Source organism: Amphiprion ocellaris, chromosome 18 (assembly GCF_022539595.1).
Source record: "Amphiprion ocellaris isolate individual 3 ecotype Okinawa chromosome 18, ASM2253959v1, whole genome shotgun sequence".
NCBI classification, from domain to species: Eukaryota; Metazoa; Chordata; class Actinopteri; family Pomacentridae; genus Amphiprion; species Amphiprion ocellaris.
In genome coordinates, this window is record NC_072783.1 from 14,426,685 (window position 1) to 14,451,566 (window position 24,882).

The 24,882-nt window shown below is 41.7% G+C and overlaps 1 protein-coding gene across 4 annotated transcripts in view; it reads left to right on the top strand.

The window, feature by feature from the left end:
- The window catches only part of LOC111586083 (putative uncharacterized protein MYH16), a 139,855-nt gene that overhangs the window by 111,923 nt on the left and 3,050 nt on the right, over positions 1–24,882 (top strand). For all 4 annotated transcript variants that reach the window (XM_055004769.1, XM_055004770.1, XM_055004768.1 and 1 more), the window contains exons 7-20: positions 6,054–6,110; positions 16,961–17,047; positions 17,321–17,566; positions 17,710–17,827; positions 19,336–19,463; positions 19,540–19,736; positions 19,835–19,967; positions 20,050–20,266; positions 21,324–21,460; positions 21,586–21,689; positions 22,758–22,950; positions 23,034–23,237; positions 23,328–23,453; positions 23,552–23,722. In XM_055004769.1, the coding sequence (XP_054860744.1) occupies positions 6,054–6,110; positions 16,961–17,047; positions 17,321–17,566; positions 17,710–17,827; positions 19,336–19,463; positions 19,540–19,736; positions 19,835–19,967; positions 20,050–20,266; positions 21,324–21,460; positions 21,586–21,689; positions 22,758–22,950; positions 23,034–23,237; positions 23,328–23,453; positions 23,552–23,722 (2,118 nt within the window). The remainder of the gene's footprint in view (positions 1–6,053; positions 6,111–16,960; positions 17,048–17,320; positions 17,567–17,709; positions 17,828–19,335; positions 19,464–19,539; positions 19,737–19,834; positions 19,968–20,049; positions 20,267–21,323; positions 21,461–21,585; positions 21,690–22,757; positions 22,951–23,033; positions 23,238–23,327; positions 23,454–23,551; positions 23,723–24,882) is intronic.

The following is a 24,882-nucleotide window of genomic DNA, read 5'->3' on the forward strand; positions in this document are numbered from 1 at the left end:
GGCATCATGGGCTGTTTTCTGAGATCCTGCACTACTTCACAATGCCAGACAGGTTCTATTTAGTGATGTTTAGATTCAACAAGCCTGGCAGTAATCATATGCGGGTGTGGCTGGTGAAACTGAACCCAACTGCCAAATGAATTTGGCCATTTGGTAGAATGTTAGCTAAGGGGGCAAGTACTTTTTCACATAGGGCAAGATGGGCTGGACAGCATTTTTCCTTCAATAAATAAAATCATCATTTAAAAACTGCATTTAAAAACTTTGTGATGATCTGAAACATTTAAGTGTGAAAAATATGCAAAAATAGAAGATTTCTCTCGGGGCGCAAATACTTTTGCACTGCACTGACTTTGATTGTGAAATATTCTTAAAAACTTTCTGAGTGTCAGGTAAGTTCTTAAGAGTTCCTGTCCTTTAAGCCTACTGAAAACTTATAATCATAATTATGACATACAGATGTTGGAACTCTGAGATTCACAATAATCATATATAATTATAAGACAGGATATTATTTTTCATTGGTGAATAGAGTGTGCTTTCCAATGTACTTAACACAGAAATATAGTATTAATAAAGTATATTCAAAATCACCACTTACAAAGTCAAAAAATACATTCCCACAGGTTACACACAAAAAAGATTTTTGGAAATCTTATGATGAAAGTGAGTTTTCAGAAGCAGTTAAAAGAAAATACTGAGTCTGCAGGCTTGAGGTTCTCCTTATATACTTATTTGTAAGAAGATACAGTAATATCATTGTATCACTGAACCTTTAGATCCAGATTATTTTTCTGTTGTTTAAATCAGTTACAGTGTCCCGCTGTAATGCTAAACTGAACGATGTTATCTGATTTGATCAAACTGTGGTGCAGTCCTGTCGAGCAGCTCACAATCACAACACACTCAGATTTTCAAGTATCTCCTCTGACTAAAACACCTGTTATCTATGATAAATAGCAAATATTGTTCTCTATTAGATGATTTAGAGTCCATGGATTCAAATATAGGCTGATAAATTCTGTCATACATCAGTCTGTCTGCTGTCTTAACGAAAATTAGAGAGCTGCTGAGATCTGAATCCAGATGATATGTGATGTGTATGATGGTTATTACTGTTTGATAGGTTAAGTCGTATCGTATCGTAATGTATCATATTGTAATGTATCGTTTCGTAGTGTATCATATCATAAAGTATTGTAACATATCGTAAAGTATCGAATTGTATCATATTGTAACTAGGGCTGGGACTTTAACGCATTAATTTTCATTAATCAATTACAGAAAAAATAGTGTGTTGAAAAAAAATAATGCTTTTAATTGCACCTTTCTCAGTTCCCTAATTTCTGGGAAACAGGTAACAATGATGCACACACTCCAGCGGTGGTAATGAACCTAAAGTTGCGAAGAAGATGCACAGGATGCACTGAGTGAATCAGCACACAAGAAAGATTGTTCAACAGTGAAGGAAGACGAGACTGAATTGAGCTTGTTGGCAGCTTCGATAAAAGCATGGTGGGGTGCAAATTGTGCAACAAAGAGTTTACTTATCTCCACAGCACTTAAAGCTGACGGTATCACCTCAATGCAAAATATGTTGCTGTGAGCACGGACACCAGAGCTAAAGCTACATGTCCACAGGCCCGTTTTTCCTCTCATGGAAATGCGCTGTACCTGAATGTCACCCACTCAGTGGGCATGTCACTTCCCGGCCAGTAGGTGGTCACATGACAGGCCTTCACACCTTCAGTCCAATAGAAGCTTTGGACCAACATGGCGGCTCGGTTGTAAACTTTCTCTTTTTTTATGAAAACAGCTCAGCAAAAAGTATTTCTGAAACCATTTGAGGCGAAAAATAAGATGCTGAATCTGTCCTCATTTTAGTTCAATGACAGCTAGATTAGATGTTTAAGAACTATTTCGCGATGCATTGAACCTCCACTCCCTGCACTGCATTTGCATATACTACTTCATGCAAATGAGCTCTGCAGCAACACACCAGAACGCAGCTCGAAATGCGGCGCAACACAGCCAGCATGGAATGTGGTGCATTTCACATACACAAAGAATGGGATGCGAGAAATTGACACAGACGTAGACGCACGTGAACACATAGCTTAACATTAGCTAAGACAGTCCCGGTACCGGCAAACTGTGTAGCCATCCCACAATAGACCACTTTTCACTGAAAATGCTTGAGTTTGTAAAAAGTCTTAAAATGTTGAATACAATTGCTGTAATTGCACTTTGAGTTTGCAGTAACCTGTGAATGTAGTAGACAGATGAAAAATGCCCAGTTAAATATAAATGAAACATAAACATTTTTGTTGTTTAAGTTCACGTATATGTCTATTCAGTGGTAAACCAAAATTTATTTGAATTGAAAAACTTTGCTTATTGTGTCAAATATTATTTGACAAAAATGCGATTAATTGTGATTAATTAATTACAAAGCCTCTAATTAATTAGATCATTTTTATAATTGTCTCCCATCACTAATTGTGACATATCATATTGTAATGTATCGTATGGTAATGTATAGTAAATATCATATCTTATTGTAATTTATTGCATCATATCGTAAGGTATTCCATTGTATCATATCATATAGTGACATATTGTAATGTATCATAACATATTGTATTACATTGTACTGCAGTATTGTATTGTCCCCTATTGTATCATAGTATTGTATTAAATAGATTCTTATTGTTTTGTTTCCAGATAGTGAACAGGAATGAGGTGGTGTTTCTTTGTTTGTTTGCTCAAATCGTACGCTCCCATCTGAAGGTACTTAGAAGAACAAAGCATGCAGATTCCTCCGCCAATGCAAGGACCTGAATTATGTTGGCATGTGTGGACAGTATGGTGGACTGGTATCAGCAGGGGGTCTGATACATTCTGTCTGTGGTGCAGAGGCAGGCCCTCCAGTTGTTTGGCTGCATGAATATACAGGATATAACTGCCCACGCTGCTGAACGTCCCTTCTGACACAAGCGAGGAACATCAGCTATGAGGCCACATCTGAAAACAATTCATGGACCATTATTATGGTTTCAGAGGGAAAAAAGAAACCTTAAGCACATGCAATTATGGAGATCAAACCATGCAAGCATTCTCAGCAATGATGGCCTAATTCTGTTATTTCCCCTGTATTGCCCCAAGAGTGCTCCTAAGTGGAGAAGTCAGTGTGGGATCATTTAAATTCGAATAAATTTCATTTAGAAAAGTGCACAGAAACAACATATAATCTTTTTCTGCCATGGATAAGTAGTTCAAATTTCATTTATCTTTGCAGTCTGACTTAGACTTCTTAACACTGTTACTATACTATATGTTTTCTACAATTGTGTTAGAGCCACAATATTTACTTTGAGGCTGGTTTGAGGCTGTCGAAAGTAGGAATTTAACAAGAAACAGATATGTGAGTGAGGAACTGTCAGAGAGAGAGAGGCTGTGCGTGCATGAGGGGGCGTGGACAGTAAAATGCCGGAGGGGATCAACAGTAAAGCTGTGTGTGTATATCTGTGTGTGTGTGTGTGTGTGTGTGTGTGTGTGTGTGTGTGTGTGTGTGTGTGTGTGTGTGTGTGTGTGTGTGTGTGTGTGTGTGTGTGTGTGTGTGTGTGTGAGTGTGTGTGTGTGTCAGTCAGTCATTCAGTCAGTCGTGCTGCTACTGCCTCACCATGGCTGTTCTCTCTGCAGAGGTCCTCCACTGGCATGTGAGTTTTTAGTTCTTTCTGTTTAAGCTTAACTCTCAAACAATAAGTAGAACAAATCAGCATCTCTGTGTATTTAAGTTTTTAATTTAAATATTTTTTTTGAGATTTCAAAAGAAAACTGTATGCATTAATGAATCAAAGGTGGTACAAGTGCAAGACACATTCTCCTGTCCATGTGTGTTTTAAGTGAAAGACACATTCTCCTGTCCATGTGTGTTTTATTTTGGTCTAAGATGTTGGATAGTTTCTGGTTTAGGAAGCTTTGTAGGTTGGCGTGTAGCAGTGCTTGTGGCTTTCACTACATCAGTGAAGTGGAGGTGTTGTTGCCATGAGTGGCTCCAGGCTACATGCCATTTCAGACACACTTCCTGACGCTGAGATGTAGATAGAAACTGGAGATAGCACGGAACATGACACAACTTGGTAGGATGCAGCTACACTGGGAGGCTTTTGTCAAGAGCTTAGTGGAGCAGAAATGTAGTGTAGATGATTTATTTCTGCTCTGATTATTTTGAAAATATGAGCTGAAATCAGTTAAAATATTATTAGGAGAACTTAGTCACCCTGCAGATACACACAGATGGTTATAGAATTATTGAAAGTTGTGGTGGATGAAGTAGGATGTTTTACCTGTATAAAGTCAGCAGTTCATTTTAAGGGCACTGAAAATGTTACTTAAGGTAATGGTATGAAGTATTTATTATACAAAATTGCATACAGTTGTTTATAAGTAGCATTTAATTGATCTACAATAATTAGTCTGTGTGGAGTTTATATATGAGCTACTGGAAAATCTGTATCCATACAAACATGCATCATATTTTATGGGCCACATGTATGTTTTGTATGTTAAATTTTAATTAGATTTTTGTTGTTTTTACTGGTAAATACCTCTATGATATTACACATTATGTTATTTACTTGCATTCTCTATACACATCTATGATATTTTCAACCTCAAATGAAAATATAAAGTAACATGAAATGGTTGAAATGAGTCAGAGTACACAGCAGTTTCATGTATTGCAACTGGAAGTAGTGCATTTCTGTTGAATATGTTATTTATTGTGTTTACAAACGTTTTTTGCTTACAAAAATCTTGCTAACAGGTCATTTTAAATGTCCTTTTCAACATTCATGCAGAGGGAATTAATTAATGGCTTGTAACACACTACAATGACATGCATCAGGTGTTTATTATTTAAAAAGGTATATAGATATAAAAAGGTAATTAGTCATTACTAATTGTCATACACAATGATATGACCTTAGTACTTTTAAACACAGGAGAAAGTTTACACACTTGCAAATAAGGTATACATATATATATATATATATATATATATATATATATATATATAAAAACTGATTTTTTTTCATGTAAATTATAGTTTTGTAAATGGTTTACAAATACTTTTGGATGGGAAGAGATCTGCTGAGGAAGTATCAAGTAAATGACGTCACTATCATGAACCCTTTTCTGTACCTTGTTAACACCAGCAACTACAGCTACTTTACATGTGAAACAAGTTGCCTTGTAACCAAAGACAAAAAACGGTGGTGGTAGCAAATTACATGTACTGTTTGGAGCTTTAAAGCTACAAGTATGTGACATTAGAAGATTATAATTGCTGCTGTTGTTTCACAAATGTTAAAAAAAAAAAAGTTACTGTGTTATTTGTGTGCATCCTATGTTCATGCAATAATTTTAAAATATCTTAAAACTCTTAAATTGAATACAAGAAATCAAGTTTTCACCTAGAAAATGGCCAAAATGCCACATCATATTGGAAACATGGATCACCAAATATGTAGAATCCAGATGTACCCTACACATTTTGATGAAATAACAATCATTGTGACTTGTACATGTACTACACACATTCAGACCTTGATACATCACCGATTTCCAGCTAAAACTAAGAGACAGAAAAAAAACCTTGCGCAAATTCCTCGAATGTCATGAAAATGGCACAAATGCTTTTTGGTTTTTCTGACCGGACATAGCACACCCAGCCCTGGGTCAGAACCCAGATAATGACAGTGGCTCTGGGACATTCTTGCTCTAAATTGCTACCTGAGGAAAAAGCCTGAGGCGTGCCAAATCCCCAGAGAAAGTGGAGTGTATGAGGCGGTCTCACCACACACAAGGGCTGCCCTAAAATAGCAAACTGTCTGCGTTGGTGACACCCCATTTATTCTCTGTTAGAATGACATTGGCAATGTGAAAGCACACGATAATATCCTGGTCATATTTTATAGCTTAGTGAAAGCAGATTGTATTTTTTTTTTTTTTTTTTGTGCATTCAGACTCATTTTACAATCTCTCTTCAGGCTCGCATTGAAGAGCTGGAAGAGGAGCTGGAGGCAGAGCGGGCCATGAGAGCCAAGGTAAGATTTACCAACACAACTATGAGGTACTGTGTAGCATCTCCCCTCTGCACAAATAACAGAGAAAGCAGGTGAGCCTGAAAGGTACAATATTGAATTTTTTTCAGTTCAAAAATGAACTGCTTGTAGACACAATGGTCCTACTATCACACTTAAATTTGATTTATGGCACTTATTAAAGTTGTCTTCTCCTGACTAGATCCCTGCTTGTGTTGTATCTACTCTCAGATGTATATTGCTTTGGAAAAAAGCATCTGCTAAATGAAATTGTAGAATTGTAGAAATAAGCAATGAAATGTGAGGAATATTTTTGATGTTACAATGTAATGTGTTGCAGAGATATCTACAGAGGTGTGCATGCTAATCACCTGGCAGATCCTTTCCTTTAATACCAATTTGTAACTCAAGAGACAATAGTGAGTCACTATAGCATTCTGTTTGTCCTCATTAGAGGAAGAAGAAGAAGCAGCTCTGCCCAGAGGGCTAATTCTTTTTTTTTTTGTCTGCATTTATTCTCATTGTTTAACTCCACAAAAGAGGTGTCAACATTATATGAGATTGATTTACTGTCACCTTTTAGCTTGCTCTGGGGGTCAGGCATATGGGTTCTGCAAAGCGTCTCAAGACAATTTGACCGTAATTGGCGCTATATAAATAAAATTGAATTGAATTGAATTGAATTGAATTGAGCATATTTTAGTCTTGCAGCCAAATATTTTAATATTTAGTGCATGTGTGTGACCATCACCGGCCCTCCCTGAAAGCTAAGCAGACATTCTTTATTAGAATTCCCTATTATGAACCAGGGAGGGCAGTGCTACACCTCAGTGATGTGTGGGGGAAACAAAGACTGGACAGGACGAACAAGACGAACAGGACGAACAGGGATAGAAACTAACAGGCGGTGCTATTGCAATTAAAGATTGTGAGGTGGTGTGTTATTCCCAACTACTAACTGCCCATCAATAAAACAGAAAAGAAAACAAAAAACAAAAACCAACACAAAAGAAAAAGAGATTCACTAAATAAATAATTAAACAAACGGTACTGAGCACCATAATTGTGGAGGTCTTGACAGTATAGAATAGAATAGGCCGGAAGAGGATACTAGTGAAAGAGAGAATGAGTTTAGGGTAGAGACTCTGGAGAGATTCTCAGCACATTCTGGCCGGTCCGATCATTCGCTGACAATGGGACTCGGCAGGAGCTGGCGAAACCTGATCGAACATGCAAGTGTGAAGGACCCCGAAGCCCAGAACAGCAATCACAGCAAGGCAGGGCCAAGCCAACAGGGCACCCCTCCCCCCAGGCCGTAGGAGCCACAGGGCAGCACCCTCAGAGAGCCACCGGGGCCACCGTGAACCACACGGACCCGGAGAACAAGAGGGAGCAGCTACCGACACCCCCAGCGCGCCAAGACCGACCCAGGCAGCCCGGGGCACAAGGACCCATCCGCCACCCAAACCCCAACCCTGCCCACCCCAGCCCCCACCAAACCCCCCACCAAACCCCCCAGCATGCCCGCCCACCCCCTCCCCCACCCCCGAGGGGGCCAACGGCCCCATGCAGCCAGGAAGCCAGACACAGGGGCCGAGCAGCCCACCGAAGGGATGGCAACCAGCCCAGCACAAAGCAGGCCGCCACCGGAAGCCGGCCAGAGGAAATCGGAGCCAGGCCCCGATGCGAGTCCAGAGGGTAAAAATGGACAGTGTGGTGGGGCCCGGCGACGCCGACAGGGAGGCACCCTGCATACCCCCTGCACCAGGCCCCAGGCGAGCGCAGCACACCCAAGGCCCCTACACCCCGCAATGCGCCCTGACAACCCACCAGGACAGAGCCACTACATGCCACTAGCCCGCACTACAGCCACAGCGCCCACCAGGACGGCTAATCCAGCCCCCGCAGCCCGCCAAGAGCCACCGCACCAGCGCGGACCCATCGAGCACGCAGGAGAACCCCCCCAGGCCACAACCCCCATGTCCCGGGGACCCCCCAGCCCAAGAGTAGCTATATACAGTGACGTGTGAAGTATGTGAAGTGCACAGTAAGAGGCAGTCTGGTGTGGATCCGGCCCATGAGGACAGAGCAGCGGGGGAGACAGGTAGTAAGACCACCGGTACTTATGCAGAGGGCCCCCAGAGCCCGGAGGCAAGAGGCCGAGGTGGGCCCACACCAACCCGACCGGCCCAGCCAGCACCCACAACCCCTGGAAGTCGCAGTGCCAGAGCAGCGCCCCGGCAGACGCCATAGCCCCACCACGGGCCAGCCGCACGCGGCACCCTGCCCCGGAGGGAGGACCAGGCCGCACCACCAGGAAGTAAGGGCCATGGGCCCCCACGCCCACCCCGGAGCCGGCATGTCCAGGATGCAGGGCGCCCACCCCGCAGCATCCCCGAGACCCCATCCACCCCACCACACCCAAGGACAGCACCGGGCCCGGACAGAAGCCCCCAGCCAGCAGAAACTGATCTCCAGTGGCAGCACACAGGCAAGTACTAAGGCCTGTGCCCAGATGAGCCAGAGCCACCCCCCCAGAGAGACCACCCGGCCCCCATGCCAGACCCCCAGGCAGCGGAGGGCCCCAGGCCCCCCCAGGGGAGGGAGAGGGGCAAGGACGAGCGGCCAGGCAGGAGAGGAGGGAGGAGGAGGGAAGCAGAGCGGGAAGAGACAGGGGAGCGACGGAAGGGCCGACTCACCCCAAAACCCAGGGCCAGCCAGTGCGCCCCAGAAGAGACCAGCCGCCGCTACCCCCAAGGCCCCGGGAGAGCGCACAGACCCAGCAGACCCAGGGCTCAAAGGGAGAGACACCGGAGACACCCACCCCCAGGCAGAGGGGCCCGAGCCACGCAGGCCCCGCAGAGCCAGAGAGCAACCCCAGGAGCAATAGAGAAAGGACACCACCAGTGCATGCACACAGCCTTGAAGTCCATGGTGCCATCCTACTTAAAAAGATAGACGGTTAATAAACTGAAATAAAGCAGAGAAAAGTCAGACCATACACACAGACAGAATAAGTATCACAATTTTATGAGGGGAGTGGCATACGCCCACATACAAATGGAGGCTATAGATTAATATTTATTGATTTAATAAATGGAGACCATTTTTCTTTAAAGGAGTCCAATTGGTTTTTTCTGATAGCAGATATTCTCTCAAGTGAAATGTGTTCTGTGAGGAGGTTCAGCCAGTGGATGATGTTGAGGGCTTTCTTATCTTTCCAGTTAACTAAAATAGTTTTTTTGGCAATGGCGATAGCTGCAAGTGTGGGTTGGATATGAATGTCTGGTAGGGCTGTTTGCGTTAGATCGCCAATTAGGCAAACTTTCGGGGAATGCGGAATCCCGCAGTCCAAAATATTGGAGAGTTTCTGTGTGATTGTTACCCAGAATTGATAGAGCGTGAAAGTAAGTGTCAGTCATGTTTTGGGTGCATTGCGTACATGTGTCTGAGCGCGAGAAGCCCATTTTATACAGTTTATATTGCGTTATATGCGTTCTGTGAAGCACCTTAAATTGGATCAATTGTAAGTTGGTGTTTTTTGTCATTTTAAATGTGTTTTCATAGCTCTGGGTCCAAAAATCAGAGTAAAAGATTTGGATACGTCTTTTTCCCATTTTTGAATTGGTAGGTGTATAGAGTCTGTCTTTGAAAGTAAACTATACATTTTTGAGAGATTCCTCTTATTTCTTGGAGACAGTTTCACAATGTATTTGACAAATTCAGGTGGCTGTAAATTAATTGGCTGTAAAGTAGCCTGAAGCAATGGAATTCTACTTGTAATCATCTTCTTTACCTGTAGGTACTGAAGAAAATTTCCATTTCTTATTTCAAATGTTTGGAATAAGTTTATATATGTCCTAAATATGTTATCATCAAGAAGGTGATGGAGGTGGGTGACTCCTCTCTCTGCCCATGTGCTGAAATAAAGAGCTATTTTGTTGTTTGCAAAATCAGGGTTGTGCCAGATTGGGGAGAGTATACTGGGTTTTAATTGGGAGCCTGTGACTTCCACTGTTTTCCACAAAGCAGACAAGGTGGAAGCGATCATAGGATTCTTGAAGCAGGAGTGATGTTTAAGGGCAGAAGTGATAAAGGGAAGGTCAGAGATTTTGATCTGGTTACAATCTAACTGTTCTAGTTCCAGCCAGGAGTTATATTCTTCATGTGGATGTATCCATTTGGTGAGATATTGTATTTGGTTGGCTAAATAATAATACATGAAGTTGGGAGCCTCCAGTCCCCCTTCGGGTTTATTCTTCTGGAGGGTAGTCAAACTGATTTTAGCCTTTTTATTCTTTGAGTAGAATTTACCAATAGCAGAGTCTAACGATTGGAACCACTTTGATGTGAGTTTAAATGGAATCATGGAGAAGAGATAGTTGATTTTAGGTAATATTTTCATTTTGACTGTAGCTATTTGTCCCAAAAGGGAGATGGGGAGGTTGTTCCAACGCCTCAGATCATCACAGACTTTGTCCAAAAGTGGAGTGAAGCTCAGGTGAACTAGTTCTGAGAGTCTGGAGGAAATATTTATGCCCAGATATCTGATGTTGCCGGTAGGAAAAGAATAATGCGAGTTTTGGACTGCGAGATTCCACGAGTTTTCTTTTAAAGGTAATATTGATTTTGACCAGTTGACGGAGTAGTCTGAAAGACGCGAGAAGGTTGTGATGAAGTTAAATACTTCCTTAACTGAAGTTTTGGGTTCTTGTAGATAAAGTAAATTGTCATCTGCGTATAGGTTAATTTTATGTTCAGACTCCAGAGCGCAGATACCTTCGATATCGTTGTTCTGACGTACAGCTGTTGCTAATGGTTCGATAAAGATCGCAAACAACAAGGGAGAGAGTGGCCATCCCTGTCTTGTTCCCCTTTGCAGACTGAAGCTTTGTGAAGTGATCCTATTAGTGGTGACTGTAGCCTTGGGTGAGTTGTACAGAGCTGATACCCACTGGATAAACGATTCTCCAAAGCCAAATTTGTGAAGCACAGCGAAGAGAAAGGACCAATTAACTTTGTCAAAGGCTTTTTCTGTGTCCAGTGACATAACAATAGCTTCTTTGTTGTGGCGTTGCATCAAAGAGATTAGATTTAGAAGTCTTCTGAGATTGTTGATAGAGTGTCGGCCATTTATAAATCCTGTTTGATCACTGTGAATTATTGACAGGATGATTTTCTCCAGCCTGGAGGCGAGAGCTTTTGAGATAATTTTGATGTCGGTGCTGATTAGTGACAGAGGTCGATAGCTAGAGGGAAGCGTAGGATCTTTGTCTGGTTTCAATAATAATTTAATTGCAGCTGTATTCATGTGCAGACTGATATAACCATTATTTTTAATCTCTGTCACTGTCCTGAAGAAAAGGGGTGCTAACATTGACCAGAAATGTTTAAGAAATTCAGCAGGGAAACCATCAGGACCAAGACCAGAGGGCTAATTCTAACCCCTTTTTATTCATGCCAGCAAAGAAAAGGAGCACGAGAAATACAAACAAAAAAGGAGTTGACCATTAGCGTTGCTTTCCATTGGCTGACTGTGTAGCAACCGCTTATAGAATCAGCTAATTGTAACCAACAGCGTTAATATGTTATTTAAGTGAGCTGTTTGTTGATATGCAGTTCAGATCAGTTGGAAGATTTGTATCTGATTAGCTAAATGAGTTTTTCAACTAGATATCTATCAAGCCGGAAGCAATTGCACATAGCAAATAAAGCTATCATACTGAACATAAACTGTATACAACAGAATGATGTGGCTTCCAGGTTTGAAAAGCGAAGCCAATGCAGAAATGCCCAAAATTTGCATTCTCTCCAGCAGGGGCAGACTCCTCTGGTTGCAAAAATACTCTCACTAATTATATACAATTTCAAAAGAGAAAGAGGGTGACAGCCATGTGTCGAACTCAAGGTAACAATATAAGGTCTTGCTTTGGCTGTAATCTTGCTACTATGCTAAGAAAGCTATAACATAAACTCTAAGCTGATGCCAAACACACAGTTATAAGATAGCAGTGTTATCTTGACCGACTCTGGGACTTTTGACAGGAGGAGGGACCGAAGACACAGCTTTGGAAGAACTGTGTATTTCCTCATTTCCTTGCATAGGAAACCACACCACAATTAGTAACAAGATTTGCACTCAGAGAGCGCAGTGCTCTGCCAAGACTGTTCAGTTGTATTATTTCTGACGGATTAAATCTTTAATAAAAATTTAGCTTGCAGTGAGCACAGGCGTGTGTTATGCATGTGTACATTATGTAAGGATACCGAATCGTGTGACCTAAATATGTAGTTGGGAATTGATGGGACTCAGAAACACCCCCACAATCTCATCAATTGTTCCTTGGATCATTTCCGACAGATAAGTCCTGATAAGTCCTCAACAGTCGATTTGTAGCAAGATTGCAATCATGTGATCGTCAGCAGGCAGCTGACGTCGTGTTCACTTGTAGTCATAGTTACAGTGACACTGTGCCATTATCTCGCGATGCAGAAATCTTAAACAAATCCGTGGATCCAGACTATAAGCCGCATCACTGCCACTAATCGATTGGTCCTTGTGTCATTTCTGACCTTCCCTGAAAATTTCATCCAAATCTGCTTATTCGTTTTTGAGTAATGTTGCTAAAAGACAGATGGACAGACGAGCAAGCATACGCCGATCGTCAAATAACATAATTTCTTGGTAATTAGTAACTACTCTAGTAATATTCTGTTGGTAGTTTTAGTTTATTTTTGAATGTTAATCTTGGATATCGTAGCTTTAAACTGGTCTGTCAGGCTGCAGGATAGGTTAGAAGATGCCAAACAGCTCTGGGATCAGATTGTTTCAGGATTGTGGAGTTAAGAACAGTTTTTGGATTGAAGACAACAGTGAAAGAGAAGAAGTCGGTGGTGGCAACCAGTGGGGTATTTGCATTGGTGCTGTGCCTCTGGTCACCCCAAACCATCTGCACCTGTGATAATAAACTAGGGTGGGAGAGACCTTGTGTTTCTGATTAACATACTGGGCAACCCCAGAGGCGGTGGGGAGCCCCGACATCTTTTTTCCTCCTTATTTCTTATTTTTCCCCATCTTTCTCAATCCCTTACACACACGAGTGCGCCTTCTGTTTCTTGTATTCCCCTCGCCTTGCTCCCAGAAGCAAATTAGATGAATAGGACATTTTTTCCCCACCCTCCTTTAAACCACAGCAAAGTGTCCAAGACATCTTCTTTGTAATGTTAAATCATTTCAAAACAGCATGTCTGGTTCATATGAAGCTAATCTACTAAGGTGAGCACTTTAAGTGCTTGTTGTTTCAAATAAGACGCTCTTAAAGCACGTGTGTATTTAAGCTAAGGACATGGAACCTGGTTGCGCCTCTTAAGACCTCTCTGTATTTTCCATGTTAAAGTAGGTAAAGGCAGAAATGTAGAGGCACATATTTCACTCTGAACACTGAATAGAGTGACAGCAGGCCTCAGGGTGCGTTTTGCACACTTCTTCCCATTCTGGGTGGTGTTCTTAATGGAGCTAGCTGGGACCCCTCCAGTCTCCAAAGCCACAGACCGGGTAAAGAGACAGGCACAGACATGCAGGTCTTTATCTGTTCCAAAGCCTGCATCTTCAGAGCAGCTCAAATACAACATACTTCTGCTGCAGACAGGATCACTATTGTTAGACTCTGCTCCTCAGGTCACACAGGGGAGATAGTATCAGGAGATAGAGGCTGACAGACAGCACTGTTTTCCATGGGATCCCCTCCCATCTGGAATGCCAGCCGACACACACTGTAGAGGGTTTTATTTACTGTAGACCACACACATAAAAAAGGACTCAAAATAACAGGTAAAGCTGTGCATTTACTAGGCTTTTTTGCTGCTAAATATACAGCTACCTTCACCTATTTACTAACATTTGTTGCTGTGTACAGTGGGTTTGTCAGAGCTGTTAGAAAAAAAAATGGAACCATAGCTGGTTAGAGCAGTAAGACTCAACCAAGACTGAACAAATTTGCAATAGCAGTGGAGGTGAATGGAATTTTGTTTGTAGTGTTCTTTCTAGTGGAAAATTCAGTGTTAAAATGCAATCTGTCTAGGATTGTATGTCTTGTATGAGCTAACCTTTTAAATATTGAGTGCTTTGTTTGCTGAAACTCATAGAACAATATAAAAACCATACAAAATTTGACTTATTCCCCCTCTAATATGGAAGTATTACACTTTCAAGTTACCTTCAAAAAAAGTATGAAATTGTCCTGTAGCACTTAACCAACAGTTCTTTCTGTGCATATTTTGCTATTGCAATAGGCTAAGCAGAACCTGAAACAGATTCTTAAAAATATGCAATTAAAAATAGAAAATAGAGTATGCGCACCACCACTTTCATTTAAGGACAGAACACTTCACCCTACCTTGTTCAAGGTGAGGAAACCTGGGGCTTAATATGACCTAGATTGTAGAAACTGAGGACGTACATGGATGAATTCAAAAAGCACTTACGCACACACACGGGCAAGTACACTACCTTTCAAAAATTTGGGGTCACTTAGAAATGTCCTTATTTTTAAAAGAAAAGCATTTTTTTTTTCAATGAAGATAACATTGCATTAATCAGAAATACAGTCTAGACGTTGTTAATGTGGTAAATGACTATTCTAGCTGGAAACCACTGATTTTTAATGGAATATCTACATAAGGATACAGAGGCCAATTTCCAGCAACCATCACTCTTGTGTTCTAATGGTACATTATGTTAGCTAATCGTGTAGAAAGGGTAACTGATGATTAGAAAACCCCTGTACAATTATGTCAGCACTTGAATAAAAGTGTGAGTTTCCATGGAAAAAATGAAATTGCCTGGGTGACCCCAAACGTTTGAATGGTAGTGTATGCACAGTCTTCACAGAGATACACTCCTACTCCTTCACATTGTTGCGCAAAAGAAGATGAATGTCCCATCTCCAGCAGCAGGACACTTTGGGAGCACTGACCTTTCATTAGCATGCGAATGGCAGGGAGTGGTGTCAGGTGATACTGATCCGCAGGAGCTGTTGACTCAGTCAGCAGTGTGGAGTAGAGCGATGAGTGAGCTGAGTGCTCAGCGTTAACCTTGTACCAGAGCCAGGTTGTAGGCACACAGGGCGGGGCTGGGGTGGAGAAGGAGGCCCCCAGTGAGAATCATCTGTTTTCCCTTGTTCTGCCTGAGGTGTGTTGATGGCTGTGTCTCATTGCTGCTGTCAGGGAGGCCTGTGACTCCAGCTTTTGCAGACTAGTCTCAACATCTATGACTGTCTTTAAACCAGCTGTAAAAGATCTGCGTAAAAACAACAAGTGCTTTTAACTACAGAGTGCTGGCTGTTTGTGCATGTAATGGCCCAGTATTATAAACTCTCTCCATGTGTGCTGCGCCATATTTGAGCGTGAGAAGGCTCTCTCTGACATCCTTGTTAAGGAATTTATCATTAATGCTGTATATCAACATTTTAGAAGCTTTAAATATTTTTTATTTGTTTTTCTTTTCATGCAGCAATTTTAAATTTACTTTGATGTAGGTGTCAAGTTTGACTATTCTATGTATTATACTGGTGTCAACTTTTATTATACTAGAGAACCATGATATATAATATTAAAGGTACTAATATTTATGAATGTATTTGGGATTTTTTTGACTTTGTTGGGTTATATTTACTATCAAGATTAAAGCACCTATCTAAAATCAAATACAAACTAATAAGGTAAATTTCCAGGATTTTAATTGTAACTATACCTATTGTCACTGCTTTTAAAAATATGTGTATGTATAAGAGAATGTTATAGTATAGCTCATAACCTTTGTATATTACAGTCAAACCTCTGGTCAAATTACCACCTGTAATGTGAAAGGTGCCACAGTGCTCTTGTCAACATTATTCTCAGAAAGAAAAAAGTAGTTTTTAGCCAAATAAATAAACTAGCTCCGCACCAGATAGCAAACAAAGTAAAACTCTTGCTGTTCTAGTCCATTCAGTGTGTATCTGTTTCCACACATGGTTCTGCTCCATGTGTCCAGAGCAGTGATTGAGAGACAGACAGGTCAAGTGAAGATAATTTTAAATAAACATCTCATCATGATCAATGAATTTATTTTACGATGCTAGCATGGACTAGTCATTATGGATGGATTATTTTTGGCCGGCTCTTATGGACAAAACGCTTCTGGTTGTAAATGTTCCATGAAAAGATGGGTGAGGTGTGGCCGACATGCCCATTTGGTTTTGGTCTGAGTCTCCTGGTTGCTCTAGCAACTTTCAGTGGTTCTAAATGTCATATACAGAACCTTTAAGGTGATTCTGTATTATGTGTTGTGTTTACAGCTTCCTAAGCTGTCCCCAAGAGGAGAAAAAATTACCTCATACATCAGTAAGCTTCTTACATCCTCTGTGTAACATACTATGGAAGAAAATCCAGTGTCACACCAAGAAGCAGGGCTACGAGCAACATGGTCTCTCATAGAATGTTCAGCAGTGAACACCAGTGAATAACATGAACAGGAAAGAAGAGTTCACAGACAATATTTGGACAGTGTGACAGCATCTAGCCCCTGCATTGCTCTGATTGGATACCAGCTACCCTACTAACCTCTGACCTTGGGAGAGATCACTTCCTTTTCTGGGCTGTCAATGGACTAGTCCCCTGGTGGTTAAATTTCCTGTCCTGTCAGATGTGACAGTTTTAGGACCAGAAATCTTCTGCGTCAAGTCTTAAGTCACTTTGCCAAACTTTGCAGTTTGTTATTGAATTATACTGAATCATGATAAAACATGATTATTTAGCATCACATTGTGCATTCAATATCCATTGCCAATTGTTAACTGTTGTATTTTTGACAGGTAGAGAAGCAGAGAGCAGATCTCACCAGAGAATTGGATGATCTCACGGACCGGCTTGAGGAAGCAGGAGGGGTCACCGCCTCACAGGTCAACTAAGCAGTCTTTGTGTCACTTTAGCATGCACATTCATATGTTTCCTCCCTGCTCGTGCAACACATTAAATAAATCATTTTCCTTGATAATTAGTAGCAATTTACATTGGACTTTCTTAAAAATATCAGTGTGATTTACACCTAAATACTAGTTAACTTTTATGGTGTTCTGAGGATGCTATCCAGGACATTAGATGAAAAATGAAAAATTCTGACTGAAAATAAGCGTTACCAGCCTTCACATACAGCTTATATGTGTGATAAGCAGATGGAAGTGAACAAGAAGCGAGAGGCTGAGCTCCAGCGTCTGAGACGAGACCTGGAGGAGTCCTCAGTCCAGTCTGAAGCATTAGCTGCGTCTCTGAGGAAGCGGCACAGCGATGTTGTGGCAGAACTGAGCGAACAGTGTGAGGCTCTGCAGAGGACCAGAGCCAAACTGGAGAAGGAGAAGCAGAATTTGAGGATCGAGGTAGACGATCTGGCTGCTTCACTGGATACTCTGCAGAAAGCCAAGGTCAGGAAGTTAGGTCACATGAAGTGTGGTTTGCTACTCGTTTAATGGAGTGTTTGTTTTTTTAACAAGCCAGTAAAGTCGCAGGCCTAAGTTACAATCTTGTAAGTGAGGCATAACGTGGTGGTGTCTGTGTTGTGCCACAGACCTCCTCAGACAGTCAGCTGAAGAAGCTGGAGGAGCAGCTGTTTGAGGCCAACAGGAGAGGAGATGAGCTGCAGAGGACCCTCACTGAGCTCAGCGTGGCCAAGAACAGACTCACAGGTACAATAATGTAAATCAGGTCTTACAATGACATCCCAAATGAAGGTACAATTTTCTGCAAAAATTATCATAATAAAAGTAGTTCCGAAACAGAGAGAAGTTATAGGGAGGCCTAAGTAATTTAGATTTACTCCCAGCCAGTAATGCAGTGCAGGTTATGTTTCTCATTGTGTCAGTGTATAAAAAAAAATAAATGATAATCAATTTTCAGAAGTATACTCTGATGGCAGGATTCAATGATTCATTCTATTCATTAACTGGTTGAGTACAGTTTCCCTCCACTATGTCTACACTGGAAAAATACCTCCTGAAGCACTCCTGAAAGTGCATTATCTCGTCTGTCTGACATATTTACTCATCAAACTAAAAATGACCTTTCCATCAAAGCATTTGGCAGTTTATAAAGTGCATATTCAATGAATATATATATATATATATATATATATAGAATAAATACAAAAAGAATCAAAATTTCATGGCAGTCACTGGATAATCTGCATAATCAGCAAGATATATGGAATTATTACATCTACCCACCTACCAATCTGTCTACCATCCAACCACCTGACAAACCAACAGATACCTACCTATATACCAAATTGGTTTGGCAATTGATCTCCTAACCTATCCTATTGATGTATCTATCTACCTGCCCAACTACTGTCTAAATCAGTGACCAGCAAATCTACTGACCAATGTACCAACCTACATACATACTTACCTACTGCTGGATCTGCTAGCTGGCCAACCAACCTACCTACCAACCACTGACCCAACTGGTTTGCTTGCCCATTTGAGTCAACTGCTTCTCTTAGCTCTTAAGTTGGTTGAAAGGGTCTAAAGGGATAACTCTTAATTAAGGATGTTTAGAAGGCCCTTTAGGAGGACTACTATCGTTGTGTAAAACTGTCCATGTCCCATCTGCACAAGAGAAAAAAAACAAGAAAGCAGCAGAGGCATAGTGATATTAATCCTGAGTAAGGTTCCCCCTTACTTCCAAAAACTGCAGCTTATATGTCCTATAATGTACCTCAATCGCATCTTTTATAAGCAATGCCCAGGATTTCTGTCAAAAATGTTAGGTCTTCAGGAAGACCAAGCTGAGACGCTCAAGTGGTATAATTTGAAACTACAGAAGATGTTTGTATCTGTTAAACTGTCTATGACAAGTGAAATCAGAATAATGTGATATACTTTGTTTCAGATAGTTAGACACATTGACACGTTGTGTATTGTTTCTTGACTGAAACAATAGAACACACAGATATGACACAATTTACTGGAAGATGAATCTCTGATGCTCCATTTAGCTCCATGCAGATAATGTACTCAGATGTCCTTGCTATCCCTTACTGTATATCTCTGTACATGAACTAATCTACTTCAGCTCTTGTAATCTCTTGTAATCAAATAATCACATTGCATGCTTGTGTTTCACATATTTGCTGCTTTGTTTCTGCTGCGTGCTACAGTGTGTCATTAATCAGCGCTTATGTTTGTCCCGACAGCTGATAATGCAGACGTGAGTCGACAGATGGAGGAGGCAGAGGGCAGAGCGAGCCAGCTGACCCGCTCTAAGACGCTGCTCCAGTCCCAGCTTGAGGAGCTGAAGAAACACCTGGATGAGGAGGTCAAGGTCAGTGTTTTCAATATGAAACAGAAAATATCCCCATTTTGCTATTTCCCTCTCACATTTGCTCATGTCTCTGCAGTGTAAGCAGGCGGTCAGCAACAGTCTGAGCTCAGTGCGGCAGGAGTGCGAGGTGCTGAGGGAGCAGCTGGAGGAGGAGCAGGAGAGTAAGCAGGAGATGCAACGCCTTGTTTCCAAACTCAACAGTGAGGTGACGCACTGGAGGAGCAAACATGAGGCAGATTCAATCCAGCACGCCGACGAGCTGGAGGAGACCAAGTGTGTGGTGTTGATATTGTCAGATGTTTACCTCATTTGACATGATTTAATACCTTAAATAGACTCTGTGATGTATGTAATGATGTGTGTGTTCACAGGAAGAAGCTGGCGAGCAGGCTTCAAGAGGCCGAGGAGGCCGTGGAAGCCACTCAGGCCAAATGTTCCTCCCTGGAGAAAACCAAACAGAGACTGCAAGGAGAGGTAGAGGAGCTCTGCATGGACCTGGAGAAGGTAGAGAGGGAAGCACATTATAAAATATGTGTTTCTCTGCCATAAACATTGTCAATGTAGCAACATTTGTTCCCTGCCTCAGGCCAGCAGTTGTGGTCAGACTCTGGATAAGAAACAGAGGGTCCTGGAGAAGCAGCTTGGAGACTGGAAGCAGAAATGTGAAGAGCTGGTGACCGAGGTGGAGGGCTGCCAGAAGGAGAGTAGGCAACACGCTACCGAGCTCTTCAAACTCAAGACAGCTCACGAGGAATCTCTGGAGCAGCTGGAGGTTCTACGTAGGGAGAACAAGGCCTATCAGGGTATGCAGGACACATGAGGGGCAGAGCTGATGAATCTCACAGATTTTAAGAAATAGCGTTACATTTTGGGTGAAATGCTTAAGTGCATTAAACACAGAACTGGAGTCAGCAAGAAACAAATAAGTTTGAAGACTAAGCACCAGAGAAGGTACTTTGTTTTCTGCCTGGTATTTATTTAGAAAAGATCATTTGCTAAGATTGTGGTGCTTCAATATATCCAGTATACACACACACACACACACAGACACACACACACACACACACACACACACACACACACACACACACACAAACACACACACACACACACACACAGACACACACACACACACACACACACACACACACACACACACACACACACATATATATATAATATTTGCATTTGTTTTTTTTTAAAATGGTGGTTAGTTAAATTAGATTTAGTTTAGCTAAGGCTATGTCACCAGCTAGCTTTAAATAGCCATGGTGTAGTGGTTCTGGTTACTTCTCTTTTCCGGAAAACATGCATTTAAGTTTTGATATTTTTTTCTCTTTTTACTATTTCTTCCTTTAGATTTCTGTTTACTAAGCTTAGCTCATAGCTAACTTGGTTTTGTTCAGAAAGATGAACACCAACACATTTAAAGCTTAGTAAATAAAGGTTCTGTTTTATTTGTTTAGACCATACACAAAAACAAATGTAGAAGAGATTGGTGTCCAGTGCTAGACACATAGACGACTTGCAGCAAAATATTGTTGTCAAAAATGTGAAGCATACTAAGTAGGGAGTTTTGATACATTTCTTAATTTGAGAGGGGTTAGCCCCTGCTTCCCCCAGGTTTCCCCCTGCTTATGGTCTTAAGCTAGGCTAACTTTTAACTTGACATATAGGCATGAAAGTGGTGTTAATCTTTCACTTCTTGGCAAAAATGTTTCTATAATGTTAAAATGTCTGCAAAAGTTTTTCTTTTTTTTTTTTTAAATGAAACACCAAAACTGACAGTCGTAATAGCATAGTAGCTAATAGAAACCGTGGTGCAGCTAACCTTATGCATGGCTTTTCTTTGTTCCACAGAGGAAATAGCAGACCTAACAGACCAGCTGTCAGATGGAGGTAAGAGTGTTCACGAGCTCCAGAAAGCAAAAAAGAAAATTGAGATGGAGAAAGAAGAGTTACAGGCCTCCCTGGAGGAATCTGAGGCAGCTTTGGAGGTTTGTGCTTTAACAAATCTGCATATTAGCTGTAGTATTTGTCCTATGTTGTGTATTCAGTTTACATAATATTGTGGGAGTAGTATCTTTACTTACTCCAAGATTCCCATCTTCTGTTTTGTCAGGCTGAGGAGACCAAGGTGCTGAGGCTGCAGCTGGAACTGTCTCAGGCTAAAGGAGACCTGGAGCGTAGACTGCAGGAGAAGGAGGAGGAGACTGAAGCTGCCAGGTACCTCTGCTGCCTCTCATCCTTCTCTTCATCTTCCTCATCTCCAGGATGTACCATGCTGCAGTGTATTCATAGGGAAAACCAGCAAGTTTTTTGGAGAATAGCTTAATCTTGCACATAAAAGCCATTAAAAAGTATAATTTGCAGATTTACATATTAGCGGGTTCAAATGCATCATTTGCTTATCTACAATGATTTTTATAATATCAGTTAGTAGAAAGAATCTTTTGTAACTGATCAGGGACAGGTCATTTGTGTTTCTGTCCTGCTGCTGATTAGTCGACTGAAAGTGTTAATGTCTGAACACAGTCAGTCCAGAGAACCACAGACACGAGAACTCTTTTTAAAGAAATAATAATGGTATCTCAAGAAAGGAAGGTTGCCCCACAATGTCAGTTCGACTCTAGATTATATTTTATTTTTTTAATGAAAATTCTGAAAAGGATTCTTAAAAATCAATAGATCTAGTTTAAACTTGATGCTGAGTTGTGAAATCCTTCCTCCTGTCTCCTCTACATTTCACCAATTAGCATGCTATATCACGCTGGTTTCATCCGTCCAAACACTGAAGTGTAAAATGGGTTTCTTGAACATGTAGAGTTACTTTCTGGACTTTTGCCTGAAAACTTGGTTGTGACAGCAAGACATGGCCATTAACAGCCCTGTGCAGATTAAATGAAGGAGGTGCAATGTGTTAAACTTATAGTTAACAGACAGATGCAAGATCTTCTTGTTTCCATCAGCTCAAAAGCAAATAAGTCAATCTCCCAAAATATCAAATTGTTCCCCTTTCACTGGTTGTTTTATTGCTGCTAATGCCCTGTTTGTTTGTTGTTGTTTTTTTCTATAATTTTGGTTACTACTACCCATAGCACCACTACTCTAACTGTTTTCCATGCTGTCTTTTATCTCCCTTTACTCCTTCAACAAACTCACTGTACATAATCTTTAGAGGTAAGACTGGAACTGTTTATCCCTTCAAACTCTGAATTACTGCCTCAGCAGAGAAAAGTATTCTCACTCCATCTTGTCAATACCTTTCCACCGTTTGTTTCACGCCTACTTCAGAAAAAGCCACCAGAGGGCGCTAGAGTCCCTGCAGGCCAGTCTGGACGTGGAGGTGAAGGGCAGAGCAGAGGGACTGAAGTTGAAGAAGAAACTGGAGATGGACATCAATGAGCTGGAGCTGCAGGTGGACCTGCTCACCAAGAACAACACAGAGCTCAGCAAAAACAGCAAGAAGATGCAGCAGCAGATTAAGGTCCGCTCAGAACACATCACATGTACCTGCTAGAGTGGTGATGTTTAACAATGCTGACAGAACAATGTCCTGCTCTGTCCCAGGAGCTGCAGGCTCAGCTGGAGGAGGAGGTGCGGAGTCATGAGGAGTGCCGGGAGGAGCAGGCTGCTGTGGAGCGACGCTGTGCTCTTTTGATCAGCGAGAGTGAGGAGACCCGGACAGCACTGGAGAGCGCAGAGAGAGCCCGTAAGGCCTTGGAGACAGAGCTGCAGGAGGCCAGCGAGAAGTACAGCGACCTCAACAACCAGGTGGCGACAGAACCTACGCTTCATTAGCACTGATTCTAATATGAACCATAAACTCATAGATTTCCTTGATGTTTTCTCCTTTGCGTTCAGTTCCAGTTGTCTCTGAGTGGGAGGAGGAAGCTGGAGGTGGATCTTCAGACTCTGCAGCAGGAGCATGAGGAGCTGCAGGCAGAGCTGAGAGGATGCACAGACAAGGCCAAGAAGGCCAGCTGCGAGGTAAAACATATGAAATCACTCAGTGAAACACTGTTGCGGCACAGTTGGGAAACATTTTCAGGCTCTTTAAATAATGTTTGAAATGGATGTTCTCTCAGTTGGCGCGAGTCGGTGAGGAGCTGCGTCTGGAGCAGGAGCACACACTCCACCTGGAGAGAGTGAAGAAAGGTCTGGAAGCCCAGATCAAAGACATGAGCAGCAGGCTGGACGAGGCTGAACAGATGGCTCTGAGAGGAGGGAAGAAGATCATCCAGAAGTTGGAGGGGAAGGTACGGAGACACAAACATGTTAGTCAGGCTCATCAGCTCGTGGAATTCAGTATGGATATTCATGATCCACACTGGAGGATCTGTAATGGCTTGCCCCTATGAACTTACATTCAATAGTAGGTAAACATTTCCATACAAAAAACAAAAAAAAAACTAAATCAAGGAAGAGGAAGAAGAAACAATTGTTTCTTCTTTGCTGCAGCAGTTTAGGATTTATTGCCTCTGCTCGTGTTTCTTGCAGCATTGGACCTGTTTTTAGCAATGTCGCTGCATTCCAACATCTCAGCAGTTATTCTGGTGAGTGTGTTTTACATGGACACGAGTATTCCAGCGATGAGACTTACAGCATGTCCACACAGAGGGCATCTCAGCTGCCCTTTTTGTCACACGTCTCACATTTTACTTGCACTATGTGCTCATAAAGGAATTCCAAAGTGTATTTTTGCACATTGAGTCCGTATTTCTGCCTTATACATGCAGTGATGTGTGAAGCACCAGAGCTGCTGGTTTGTGGTGTGTCCCTTATATTGCTGGAACACAAACCTATTGCGTGGCTCAGCTAGTCCAGAACCGTGGACACACACACAGTTTGTGGATGACACATGGTATTTGCTAGCTGCCCCGACTCACAAACGAACTGTCAAGCACAGTATTATATGAGAAATGGAGTAACACTCCTCACTTCAAGATGTTCAAGCATGAAAATATCACAACTGAAACAAGCACATGGAATTTTTATTTCACTGTCTTTAAGGCCTTTATCATATTAGTGAACATTAGCATGTAGCATTTTGTTATGCTTACATTAATCTGACAGCATCTGAATGTGTCAGCATCATGTCTGAATGACTTTCTTGCTCACTTTTCTGTAAAAGCAATCTTACTAGGTCAGACGTAGTAACATTCTACATAACTTTCAACACGGCAAAAGTCTGAACCACATTTAGTTTTGCATTGGGGATGAGCAAAAGCGACATACTTAAAGTTGTGTCATGCAATTTGAAGTAGACTTAGTTCACTGTTTAGCACCAGTATTGGTTCCAACTCACCTTACTCTGTCACTTTACTTCACAATTTCCGATTTCTTACAAATCGAAATGCCCATAAAAATAAAACCTTACTGCAATGAAGACAGAGTCTCTAATAGGTCTGATAAATGA